The sequence below is a fragment of the Rhamphochromis longiceps genome, linkage group LG14, assembly GCF_057381845.1.
Source record: "Rhamphochromis longiceps isolate RC_006_pf linkage group LG14, R_longiceps_female_GT1.1, whole genome shotgun sequence".
Lineage (NCBI taxonomy): Eukaryota > Metazoa > Chordata > Actinopteri > Cichliformes > Cichlidae > Rhamphochromis > Rhamphochromis longiceps.
Genome location: NC_140570.1, coordinates 37,698,809 through 37,712,046, shown reverse-complemented (window position 1 = coordinate 37,712,046; position 13,238 = coordinate 37,698,809). Strand labels below are relative to the sequence as shown.

At 41.6% G+C, this 13,238-nt stretch overlaps 1 protein-coding gene across 2 annotated transcripts in view; it reads left to right on the top strand.

Annotated features, from left to right (window-relative positions):
- Positions 1 to 13,006, top strand: part of LOC146654649 (unconventional myosin-VIIa) — a 60,441-nt gene extending 47,435 nt beyond the window's left edge. For both annotated transcript variants that reach the window (XM_085379610.1, XM_085379609.1), the window contains 11 exons: positions 37 to 190; positions 1,873 to 2,028; positions 2,126 to 2,231; positions 2,320 to 2,433; positions 2,982 to 3,069; positions 4,037 to 4,143; positions 4,896 to 5,081; positions 5,320 to 5,436; positions 6,473 to 6,556; positions 6,666 to 6,785; positions 8,808 to 13,006. In XM_085379610.1, the coding sequence (XP_085235736.1) occupies positions 37 to 190; positions 1,873 to 2,028; positions 2,126 to 2,231; positions 2,320 to 2,433; positions 2,982 to 3,069; positions 4,037 to 4,143; positions 4,896 to 5,081; positions 5,320 to 5,436; positions 6,473 to 6,556; positions 6,666 to 6,785; positions 8,808 to 8,900 (1,325 nt within the window). In that variant the 3' untranslated portion in view covers positions 8,901 to 13,006. The remainder of the gene's footprint in view (positions 1 to 36; positions 191 to 1,872; positions 2,029 to 2,125; positions 2,232 to 2,319; positions 2,434 to 2,981; positions 3,070 to 4,036; positions 4,144 to 4,895; positions 5,082 to 5,319; positions 5,437 to 6,472; positions 6,557 to 6,665; positions 6,786 to 8,807) is intronic.
- The last annotated feature ends 232 nt before the right edge of the window (positions 13,007 to 13,238 follow it).

The following is a 13,238-nucleotide window of genomic DNA, read 5'->3' as shown; positions in this document are numbered from 1 at the left end:
ACATGTGTCAGGGTTATTCCTTGACCTAGAGCCTACCTATCATGAAGTACATGGGCGACTACCCATCCAAACGAACTCGCTCGGTGAACGAGCTGACGGACCAGATCTTTGAAGGGGCGCTGAAGGCCGAACCACTGAAGGATGAGATCTACTGTCAGATCATCAAACAGCTCACAGACAATCACGTCAAGTGTGTAAATTCACCTCAGTCACACTTTCATTTACAGATTTTTAAGGATAAAACGATGAGGTGCACGTGGATGAAACTCAGATTTTTGTTGGTTTTTTGGGGGGATGTGAAATAGACAATGATGCTGTTTTGTGCCGGCCTGTCAACCTGTGGTGGAGTCGGCCTCTAGTGGCCATTAGAGAAACTGTATTTCCCCCCACTGATTTAATTAAAAAAACTAGGGCTGGGTATCATCACTGATTTCTAGAATCAATGCGTTCCACCATTCGATTCTATTCGATTCAGAGAAATTTATCCTCAGACAGTCAGAAATATTATAATTCTGATCACGCATCAGTACATGTCCATATTTTTTTTTTGTCTATTAAAAAGAAAGCTGAAACTTGCGAGACTTTATCAAAGGTGTGAGCATCACAGCAGATGCCTTTGTGTCAAAATAGCTGAGGATAAAACATAGAAAAACATGAAGGTGATTTTCCTGGCCTGGGATTTATAAAAATATTCTGCAGTAGATCAAAAACGAAAGAAAACCATTAATCAACACATGAACATTGGCTGATGCTGCTGAAGTGAAGCAGAGCAAAGTTACAGAGGTTTGATTAGAGACACAGCTGAGCGTTTTGCAATTTTGCATAATTTTAAAAAGTTTAAATTTGTTCAGAATTGAACGGCAGAAATGAGGCTTTGTTTTCGGAAGTAAAAGGGAAAAAAGCAGCGGCCGACAGCGCTGTAAACAACGGTAGACGTGTGCATAATAAGCAAGCGAATAATGCAGAAAACAGATTTTTAGACGGGAAACTGTTCTTGAAGTACAGAGAGGGAGAGAGAGCTCTGCATGAAGTGTGATTTTTATCGTGGTGGAAGCAAAACAGCAAAAGTCAGAGTGAATTCATGACGATGTTTATGTGAAGCGAAGTTTGGATCTTCTTTTGCTGCTGGTTCGGTCAATATTGTTTGGAGAGAGATAAAGTCAGTGCGCCCCAGGGTGGCTGTGGCTACAATGTAGCTGCCATCACCTGTGTGTGAATGGGTGGATGACTGGATGTGTAAAGCGCTTTGGGGTCTTTAGGGACTAGTAAAGCGCTATACAAATACAGGCCATTTACCATAAAACCTGCAGCTTCAGAATCGAGTGCAAAAAGGACGTAAACACAAAGCGCGGACCCACCAATGGATCAGAATCAGTGAGCTGTCAGCTTTTAGCCCCGACCGTGTCCGTGCCGTCGGGTGAGAAAGCCGACAGCTCACTGATTCTGATCCGTCGGCGGGTCCGCGCTTTGTGTTTACGTCTTTGTGCAGAATCAGTGTTCCTGCTCTCGTTTACTGTTTTAGCTGTTCGGTGGTTGTTGAAATTTTGAGGTTTAACCTGAGGGCAAAATTAATTTATATTTAAAAATTGATTCAGGATTTGAATGAATCGATATCACGTTATCCAAGCTAGAATCGATTTTAATCGCTAAATCGATAATCAAAACCCACCCCTATAAAAACCCCAGAGATGCTGCTTTGTCCATGAAATGAAGCAAAAGTGCTTTTATGCAAAATAAACTGAGTAGAAGAAGTTAAAACTAAATGTTCACATTACTTGTTGCATTCAGTGGACAGTCATCATTCAGTCTGTGGCTGCAGGCAGATTAAATTTTTCTGTGCAGAAGCTGAAGGTGAGTGTTGTGTTGCTGCAGGTACAGTGAGGAGAAAGGCTGGGAGCTGCTGTGGTTGTGCACTGGGTTGTTTCCTCCCAGTAACGTGCTGTTGCCGCACATCCAGCGCTACCTCCAGTCCAAGAAGCACCACCCGCTGTCTGGAGACTGCATGCAGAGGGTGCACAAAGCGCTACGGTAACACCTCAGACTTTCAGCCTGAAACAATCATCGTATTTGGTGTTGACATATTTTTTTTCCAACCAGTTTTGCTGCTTTTTGTCATCATTAACAGAAATGGATCCAGGAAGTACCCTCCTCATTTGGTGGAAGTGGAGGCCATCCAACATAAAACGACCCAAATCTTCCATAAAGTCTACTTCCCCGACGACACAGACGAGGTCGGACACACAAGCCTGCAGGTGTAAACTTTCTCTGTAAATAAACGTGTTTGAAAAATGAGTCTTCGTGTTGGTCTCACACCTGCAGGCCTTCGAGGTGGAGTCGAGCACCAAGGCGAAGGATTTCTGTCAGAACATTTCCACCAGACTGCTGCTCAAATCTCCCGAAGGCTTCAGCCTCTTCGTCAAGATCTCGGACAAGGTCAGAGGTCAACGATGGTTTCTCAGAACCTCAGAGTATTACAGCTTTACTGGTTTCAGGAGGTTTTCCTCAAACCAGTACACAACTCTAAAGAAATACTGGGATTATTAGATGTCTGTACTAGTCATCACTATTGTTCCTTTACAGTTTGTTCCACCTTAACCACAAAACACGTCCTCAACAGAAGGAACTTGCAGTTTTTACACGAAAATGTAAAGTTTCTAAATACAAATACATTTAAATGTCTTAAGGACACAATTATGATTCTGTGTGCAGCTTACAAACCATTTCTGTAAGTTTCTAAAATTACCGCTATATGGTCGAGTAGATGTCACTTTTATATTGCAATTGAATTAATTTTTTTTAATTCTTTTGATTGTTAACAGTTTAAACATTGCCTCTTAAAATTGATGAATTATTGCTTTTGAGTCTTGCATTTAACACTTCAATGATTACAGCTGCTCTCTATAACAACACAAATCTTTCATTCACAAAGTTTAATTTCTTGATTAACTTCACGCTGATGTTTCTGTGTGTGCCCTCTGCAGGTGATCAGTGTACCTGAGGGAGATTTCTTCTTTGACTTCGTCAGACATTTAACGGACTGGATCAAGAAATCTCGGCCGGCTAAAGACGGTCGGTACCGTGTTTAAAATATCTTTGGGTTGAGTTCAGGACTTTTAAAAGCAAAACTGTGAAATATTAATGAGAAGTTAATATTTAATAAAACAAACTGCAGATTTCATGCTGATCAAACAGTTTCACAAAACTTCTCGGTGTAACCTTCATGACAGATCTCTGATTAGAGCGCACATGATAAACAGTGTTTTTCACCACATACAAATCTACCGTGTGTGTGTGTGTGTGTGTGTGTGTGTGTGTGTGTGTGTTACAGACTTGTGTTCAGAGGAAATAAGACAAGTTGATTACATTCAAAGCAAAAACAGATGGAGAGGAGTAGGCATTCCTGCTGTGTAATATACAGATGTATGCATGTAGCCACCGTGGGGTCAGTTGTTGGTCAGTGAAGCTGAGCGTTTGTTGCCATCATGGCTCTTTGAAGGTACTGGTTTGTTATCCTCTCCACTCTAATGGGAGTGATTTATAAACTGAACATCACGTGGTATTCATTAAGAATACAGCAGCGAGTAAGATCAGCCAACACGTTTCAAAAGGTGCAGCTTTTACTTTGAAGGCCAACAGTCTGTTTCTGGCTTGTGTTAACGACCAGCGGCTGCCGGTGGCCAAGCTGACCGGGGGCCTTCTTATCGAGCATCATTATCATCCTGATCACCACACGCCCAGAATGGTGGACAAGTTCACGTCGTGCAGTGTTTTCAAAACTTAAACAGAGATGGAAGAAAAAATGACAAGATAGAGAAGTTTAAACTTAATTTCTTGGACTCGGGTGAGTTCTGAAAATGTTTCTTCGTCATTGGCTGTTCGGTGAATATTTGTTGGCTGAGAAACAGTAAAAACACTCCAGCTGAACTCCTGTGTGTTTGTGCTGAATACACCGTTAGTTTGTTGGGGTTTGCTTAACTGCAAAGTTACATGGAATCACAGTTCATGCTGACCTTCGACCTTCCATCTCGTCGTACAGGAATCGTTCCCTCTCTGACCTATCAGGTGTTCTTCATGAAGAAGCTGTGGACTAACACGGTTCCAGGGAAGGACTCCTTCGCTGACTCCATCTTCCACTACTACCAGGTCAGTTTTACCAGAGACGCACTGAGAACGACTCGGCCTGCATGTTTCAGGACTTATATCTGACCCCAGACTTCCTGATCCACGTGCCAGTCATTACTGTCAGTCCGACTGGAAACGCAGATCAGTTAAACACAGTTTCCTGTGTAAGACGATAGCTATGCACGTGCTTTCCACGTTAAGATTCTGTTTTAGTGGGGCACATATCATGTAATCACATTATTTCCTATCTGTCTGAGACAACAGCGTCTACTTACTACTGGACAATCCCTTGGATCTTATTCTGAAAGTTCAGCTGCAGGCCGTCAGGTCGGGCTCGTGTCTCTTAGCTGCAGAACCCCAGAACCTGCAGCAGGTGGAGAACTAGAGCTGCTATGCAGAGCTCACCAATGCTGGTTAGAGGAGCTAAAAGTACTAACAGCACAGCAAGACTGAGGAGTCGTGTTAAATAATTACCCACAAAGATTATATTTGCCATAAATGAGCAGCCCCCTGTTCACAGAAGAACTCACTGGAGAGGAAGCTGATTATTCCTGTTACATGTGCCACACAGTACATATCAGTATATATTAGTCAATTTATTTTGAAAAAGCATGGGCACATCTGTACACCTCCATGATTGTTCAAAATGACAGCGTCTCGTCCAGTGTTGGAAACGTTCATTTTAAAGATGGTCTTTGTGTGCGGTTTCATTTTGTCACCAACAGTTTAACGAAGCGTCTCTTTGTTCTCTCACCATCTCTGCACTGATTTAGGAGCTGCCTAAATACTTGCGTGGCTACCACAAATGTTCACGAGAGGAGGTTTTCCAGCTCGCAGCGCTTATCTATCGCGTCAAGTTCGAAGATGACAAATCCCATTTTCCCACAATTCCCAAGATGCTTCGGGAGCTGGTTCCCCAGGACCTCATCCGCCAGATGTCACCAGATGACTGGAAGAGGGTAAAACTCCCCCAACAAAACAAAAAACAAGCTTTTTAAAAATTACTTAAAGTTACTGAAGTCAGATGTTTGTACAGACTGATCAGTGTTTCTGCTGAGATCATCTAAAGTTTGACAAATCAGCTGCTTTGGGAAAAGAACAGCTGTTGTTTCTGTGCTGAAGTCTGTGCTGCTGCTGTTTAGTAAGAGAGTGTGTGTGTGTGTGTGTGTGTGTGTGTGTGTGTGTGTACGCACGCAGTCTGTTGTTGCATACTTCAACAAGCAGGCCGGGAAATCAAGGGAAGAGGCCAAACTGATGTTTCTGAAGGTCATCTACAAATGGCCGACCTTTGGCTCCGCCTTCTTTGAGGTTAAGGTAAACGCGCCTGAGCTTGTCACCTCCACAGTGTAACCTGAGTGTTTGGCTGATGCCAGGAAGGACGAATGTCTAACATCACCAAAAAGTGTTCACATTAAATTAAATGTGTTTTTGTTTTGAGGCAAATGTGTAAAAAAACAAAGTTTGTTCAAGCAATCAGCGACCTCGTGCTGTTTCCGGGGCAACTGTGGCTGAAATCTCCGAATGTTCTCATTTCAATAGAAACCGACTTTATCCTGCAAGATCTCCAGTATTTTTCACAGCCACAGTCTAAAAAAATGATCAGAGGAAAAGACCGACAAAGTCTTTGTCAAACGTCTCTGGACTTCTCGAACTCCCACCTCAAAGTAAAAAATAACGAAATTGGAATAAACGCAGACAGGTGAAGCATGCAGACTTTACTGTAGGCTGATTCACAGAAAAATAAGGCAATAAATAATCATTCTGCCATTTTCCTTCAGGCTGCTTCAGTAGTTGTGGATGATCTACATCAAATTGACTACAGATTGTGTTAGTGGCTCAGTTAGATTTACTTGTTTCAGTTAGTTTTTATTAGTTTTCAGTCTTAGTTTTCTCTCAGTTAAAGTAATGGGTACTGTTTGTTAAGGGCAAAGTTCAGAGCAGGTATGACACAGGCTGTAGTTATGCAGACAAATGTTCCAACGCCTCCTAATGCTGGCTACAAACTGAGGTGTGTGTTTATTTTAGTTATCAATAATAACTTTCACGTTAATGAGAGGTCAGTTTGATTGTGCAGGGCGCCATAACAGACAGAAAACCAACACGTCCAGTGTGAGCGCCGAGCACTCTGCCAGCTGTTTACAGCTGTGAACATGAAGGAGCAAAAGCGGGATGATGATGGATGGAAGAATCAGTGCTGTGTAGTCTGCGCCCGCCATCTGAAACACCTGATTACACAAACAGAGTCCACATTTATGCTACAAACTACAGAGAAACGCGACAGTTTTACATGTAAGGTTAGAGATGATTAGTGAATATTTACCCATCCTAACATGTGGCTTCTGTCTTTTAGCAAACCACAGAGCCCAACTACCCGGAGATCCTGCTGATCGCCATCAACAAGCATGGAGTCAGTCTCATTGACCCCAAGTCAAAGGTTCGTTAATAATCATAACTCCCGGCATACGTATCGGTTATGTTTTAGCCGCTGCGCTCGTTAACCTGTTAAGCCGGTGCAGTAGCTTTGATGACCTCTGTGTCTGCAGGACATCCTGACCACTCACCCCTTCACCAAGATCTCCAACTGGAGCAGCGGGAACACCTATTTCCACATCACCATCGGCAACCTGGTCAGAGGAAGCAAACTGCTGTGTGAGACCTCACTGGTGGGTGCCAGCAATGAACACTTAAACACACACACACACTTACTTTTGTTCTATGTTTGATTTACTAAGAGTTCAGGTGCTTGAGCTGGGAGTCAGAGGTTTAGAAGGTGGAGCATTGCTGCGTTACGAGTATTCACAGTGAAAGTCCTGTGGGTATTTTATTCATACAACACTTTTTAACCCTGTCATGCATGAATGATGGCAACCTCAATCAGGATTTTTTTCTTAGTTATTTTTATTCATCTTTAGGCATAAAAAGATAAATAAAACTACTTAAGAAAAAAGTCCTGATTGAGGTTGCCATCATTCATGCATGACAGGGTTAAATAACAATTACAATGAAACGCGTCACACATCTGTAGTAACATTAAATGACCAGTGTGTGTGCCATACATTTTCACACCTGAGCCTAAACTCTCGCGGCCCAGTACTAAAACGACTCACGGACCGGTACCGGCCCGGGGATTGGGGACCGCTGCATGAAAGGCTTAAGCAGGATTCGATTGTTGTCGCAGCTCTAAAAGTGTCGGTGGTGAGTGGAGCATTTTACAGTCCCAAAATCTTTTCTTTTTGAATAAACTTAAAAAAAAATTTTAAATTAGGAAAGTCTCACGAATTCTAAAAAAAGACTTAGAAATAAGCGATAAACACAAACCTGAGTCTATCATGATTATTGAAACATTAGTTTATCTTATTTTTTTTATTGTTTGATATTTGTTTCCAGTAGAAAGTGTGTGTTTGTTTATTGTAGCTTTATGGTCAAAGGAGCTTGTAAAGAAAAGCGTCTGGACTTCTTTAAGTTACTTGAAGACGTTTCACCTCTCATCCGAGAAGCTCCTTCAGTTCTAAGGTCAAATGGTGGAGAGTCCCAGGTATAAACCTAGTGGGAGTTTCCCCCCACAGAGGGACAAAAGGACCCCCTGATGATCCTCTAATCGCCTGAGCCAAGGTGTGAAACTGGGTGTGGGTCCCAATCAGCCAGAGTTTCGGGTGAGTTCATTGTGAAACCTGGCCCCACCTTATCATGCGAATTCCTGAGGTCAGCTGGCCCAGGATGTGAGTGGGCGTTAAGGCGTCTGGGGAGGGAACTCAAAACTGGATTATAGATGGCAGAGAGTTGGTGTCGTAAACCACCGCCTCTGTTCAAAGATGGTCGCTCACAGTGGACATAGATGGCTTCTTTCACTCATCTTTCAAACCATCTGTCCTCTCTGTCCAAAATGTGAACATTGGCATCCTCAAAGAGTGACCTTTATCCTTAAGATGCAGATGGACTGCTGAGTCTTGTCCTGTGGAGGTGGCTCTTCTGTGTTGTGCCATGCGCTTGTGAAGTGGCTGTTTGGTCTCTCCAATGTAGAGGTCTGGGCATTCCTCGCTGCACTGTACAGCTGCTGAAAGAGAAGTGAAAGAAGCCATCTATGTCCACTGTGAGCGACCGTCTTTGAACAGAGGCGGTGGTTTACGACACCAACTCTCTGCCATCTATAATCCAGTTTTGAGATCCCTTCCCAGACGCCTTAACGCCCACTCACATCCTGGGCCATCTGACCTCAGGAATTCGCATGATAAGGTGGGGCCAGGTTTCACAATGAGCTCACCCAAAACTCTGGCTGATTGGGACCCACACCCAGTTTCACACCTTGGCTCAGGCGATTAGAGGATCATCAGGGGGTCCTTTTGTCCCTCTGTGGGGGGAAACTCCCACTGGGTTTAAATGTGGGACTCTCCACCATTTGACCTTAGAACTGAAGAAGCTTCTCGGATGAGAGGTGAAACGTCTTCAAGCAACTTAAAGAAGTCCAGACGCTTTTCTTTGCAAGCTCCTTTGACTACGATGACCTGGATGACTGAGAACCTTCACAGACATTGTAGCTTTGTTTTATAGTATAGTTAAACTTGATTGTATCAGTTTATTTATTCTTTCCACTTAAATGAAACCAAAAAAAAGGGAATTATGTAAAACTATAATAAAAAATGTGATTGGAGTGGAGAGGTCAGCTGACTGTGTGATTAAACCTTCAGGGCTACAAGATGGATGACCTGCTGACCTCCTACATCAGCCAAATGTTGACCACCATGAACAAGAACCGGTCAGGGCGGGGCCACAGCAAGTGAACTTCTTACTGGCAGGAGGCCACTGAGCTCATCCGCCTCTTACGTCCTATTGGCCAGCACTGCAGCTGGGGGCGGACCTTTACCAGCCACCTTTGGAGGATGAGCCGCAGTCCTTCTGCTAGCACAGAAGGGTCAAAGTTCACCTGGGAGAGTTCGAATGCTAGCGGCAGCAGCGACCCCGGCGAAGGCCCCAGCAACAATTACCACTACAGCTATGATGAAGACGAGCCGTCCAGTGAGGATGACTACCTCTGAACTGTCCTTTCTGACTGCGTCACCTTAAGAAGACGCTGTCATCGTCAGGTCTGAGCCTTAAGTACACACTGCAGTGACCCTGAACATGACCCTGTATTAGCACTTTATGCTAACCTGACTTCTAATTGAGCATTTTTACATATTAGCATAGCAACACGCTAATGCGCCAGACTGCTGTAAGGGGATATTTGACTGTTAACAGGGTTTGTGCAGGTTTTAGAGAGCATTAAAGCCTCTTACTTTTGCCCAATGTTTACGATATCACGTGTTTCAGATGTCACACCTGTGGGGACCCCCTGCCTCATAAGCTCATCAAATCCATCCATTAAAGTTCACTTGTACATGTTTAGGTCAAACTAATGGACTGACTACTCCTTTACATGTTTTAATACATACACAGATAATAAATTATTTTAGGCCATTTCTTGCTGATTCCTTTTGTTTCTTCAGCACTTTCACAAATAATTTGATGAACTCTGCAGACATCTAAATTACCCCAGAAGGAGTTAAAATGCACAGAAACATTCAGCGGAGACATGAGGCTGAAGAGTCAGAACTCATCAAACTGAGGCTGATTTTAAAAAGTAGCTCAGAGTGTAGAAAAAGATTATCTGAGATCACAAAAACCATCCAGCCTGAGAGCGTAAAAACAGCGTAGTCTTTTAAAGACGTATATTTTCTCATCTCTCACTGAGTAAATGTTTGTTCTTTGAATTACTCGATCCGTCCATCTTATCCAGATGATTAAATAGCTGTAGTTTCATATGCAGCATTAACAGGAACTTACATTTCAGTAAATTTAACATCAATGATTTTCAAACTGATATTAGACTGTATATTAATTTTTAATAAAAGGGCTAAAAAGGTCTTAAATTTAGCTGGTAACTCTGTAAATACCCTGAAACACACATTTGTCATTCGTTAGTTTCATGTGTGTAAATTAGAGCCTTACAGCAGATTTAGCGATTTGTTTTTTGAGCATCTTGAAATACTCAAAGTCAAAAAGTTTACGGCTTTTCTTTGATACAACACTTCCTGGAAGTCAAGGTCAGACACATTTGAGATTTTATGTTCATGTGTATCGTCTGCTCTTATTGGGTTCCAGTTCATCATTTGTTTTTAGTAGTTCTTTCCCTGACCTTAGGTCCAAACTGAGAGGAGGCCAGAGGGGTGTACTACGATGGCTTAGTGGGCCATGTCGAGCTTAAAGTCAGTTTCCTCTGTCATGAAAGTGGCTCTGTTTAACTGGCACAATAACCTGGTCAGGAGCAGGTTTTGTGCTCAGAGTTAAGTCACTGACTCATATTTACATCATGCTTTAAGTGCAATATGAATCCTCTGCTGTGGGAATACGTTTGATATGCAACTTGTTAAGCTGCATTTTACTACCATGACAAACTTACAGCAGCATAAACTCTGCATGGCATTGACATGTGAATCTGCATGTACTCAGCTGGTAATACAGGAAATGTTTTTATAAGTGCTCCTCATTTACAGTTTAGTCTGCTTTACACTGCTGCAATTGCAGCATCTAGAACCCAGAACACACACTAAGATTATTTAAGTATTTCACTGTTTAAATGTGTCCAGTTTAAGGTTTCAGAGCTCTGATGTGCAGCCGTCAGGTTAGAAATAATCAGCAGCGCAGAGTGCGCTTGGCTTGAATTAAAATATTCAAATTTGTACCACTATTTTTATCATCTGTGACTTTAAAGTAGGTGTCACTCACGGGGATCATTTTCTGTGGATAAAGTCACATGACGTGACTTTGGTTTCAGGTTTTTCTTTGTCCAGCTGACACAAAGAAAACCTGGCTGTGGTGAACGTCCTTCGTAGCACACCTCTGAGCTTATTTAAAACTTTTCTGTTGTTTTTGTGACACTAAATTGACCTGTAACATGTTTTTAATCTTTAGGTTAATGACTTCAGTGTGTCACAGTTTAATACAGGGGATTATTTTAATACTCATGGTTTATGTTTACACTTTTTATTTCTTTACAACTGTTCAGTTTTACATTTTTGCCTGTATTGCGTCATTTCTGTGAGAGCTGCTGCTTCTTCCTGTATGAGGCTTTTACATTCTAGTTTGTAAAAATGTTCTCAAAGGTCACTTGTTAGCTGGTTATGGGGTTTCCAGCTGAATCTCAGTTTTCCTAATATGGATGAGTTCTATCTTTTGAACTGGAATTGACCTAATCAGGATCAAAGCCAATACTGTCCTGATGAGTAATGTGGACCCTGAGTTAAAACAAACTACCATCAGTCACGTCACTTTTTCCTGCCTTTAAAACAGGCTTGGTCAACTCCAGTCCTCGAGGGCCGGTGTCCTGCAGGTTTTAGATCTCACTCTGGGTCTACACACCTGAATCAAATGATTAATTCATTACCAGGCCTCTGGAGAACTGCAAGGTATGTCGAGAAGGTAATTTAACTATTTAAATCGGGTGTATTGAATCAAGGACACATCTAAAACCTGCAGGCCACTGGCCCTTGAGACCTAGAGTTCCCCCGCCCCTGGTTTAAAGTAAACTTTGCCTACCTACTTGTGTAAGTCTTTAAATCTTTATTATCCAGCGAATGAGAAATTTGGATGTTACACAGCCCTTATAGCAAGGGGGATATAAAAATATAGAAGGAAGACACAAAGTAAATGTCCTCTCCTGCTAAAACATGCTGTTAAAAACGCTGATATTTTCACTGTTACATAAATCTTAAATACACACTTTGACCTGTAAAGGTCGCCATTACTCTGGTTATACGCTACGGCAATCATCATCATTTTTGATGTTTACGAGGTACAAAGAAAAACCACACTTGCTGATTTCTGTTGGAACTCCCAGTTAAAGTAAAATAAGAGTACATTTGGAAGTTGCAAACTATGGATATTAAGTTCGAGTTCCCTTTTAATACATATTAAAGGTTTTAGATGCAAAATCCATTTAGACCTGTACTCAGGCATTCAAGTACAATTTGTCCAAAGTATTAGCAAATCATTACTGAGTAACTATAGATTAGCTCATGAAAGTCCTATTAATGAGAACAACTAATGAATTTAACAGAAGCAAACGCGTAGCTCCATATCAAGGCTGAGCTCCTGGAAATGTACAGCGACTCAGTTTCACTGTTCACTGTTCTTGCAGGTACAGATGCTAAGACAGATATCAATTAAAAATACTACAATAAAGGTCTCATGGTTCAGTTTTTGACTTTCGTTTGTGTAATAAATTTATGTCGAAGCTGCTGGTGTCTCAGACTTGAGTGTCCGGTGGCGTCGGTCTGGTGGTGCAGGGGCTCGGTGTGAGTCGCTAAGTTTGATATTTTAACCTAAACTATGATCCACTAAATCTAACTGAACAGAAGGTAAAGGTAATAAAAATGATCTGCATGTTTATCATAAAGTTGCAACAAACCTATCCACAATCAGTAAACACTGTTGATAGTTAATTAACCTTTTTATAGTTATTTGCTCTGAATTTACAATTTATTAAGGTTTACATGATAATTGTGTTTGAAATTCCAGCCTGGTTCTTTTTTTTTAACCTCATTACGTCGACCTGTTGAACCCTTCATTCTTCTGGTAACCAGCTCTGGGCTTTTGTCTGTATAATAAACTGGTGTTTGTAACTGTGCCAATCAGCCCATTTGATACATTCGCGTTTGAAGTTTTTGCCTTTTGTGTTTCTGTTTTCAGAGTATTAGTCTGTGTTTTGACTCTGATTGTGTAACTCATCATCCTGACTGTAGTGTTTCTGTAACGTGTGCTCTCATTTTTGTACAAAGCACTCAGTAAATTTGGATTCAACTTAATTAATTTCACTACTGTAATATTCAAAACAAGTATGATCAGTCAAACGTCTGAAATACTAAAAGATTAAAATGTCTTACTAAAGTTGGATTTCTGGTCTACTGCTACTTTGTACTGCGTGTCTGTAAAATTCAAGAATCAAACCTTCTGTTTGTAATGTTTAATACCAGGTGACGGCAGCATTTCATCAGATAAGTTACAGTAAAGCAAAATAATTTCCTTTAAAATAAAATATTGCAGGTCAGAACAGCACAATGTAAAAAAACCAGAACATATTT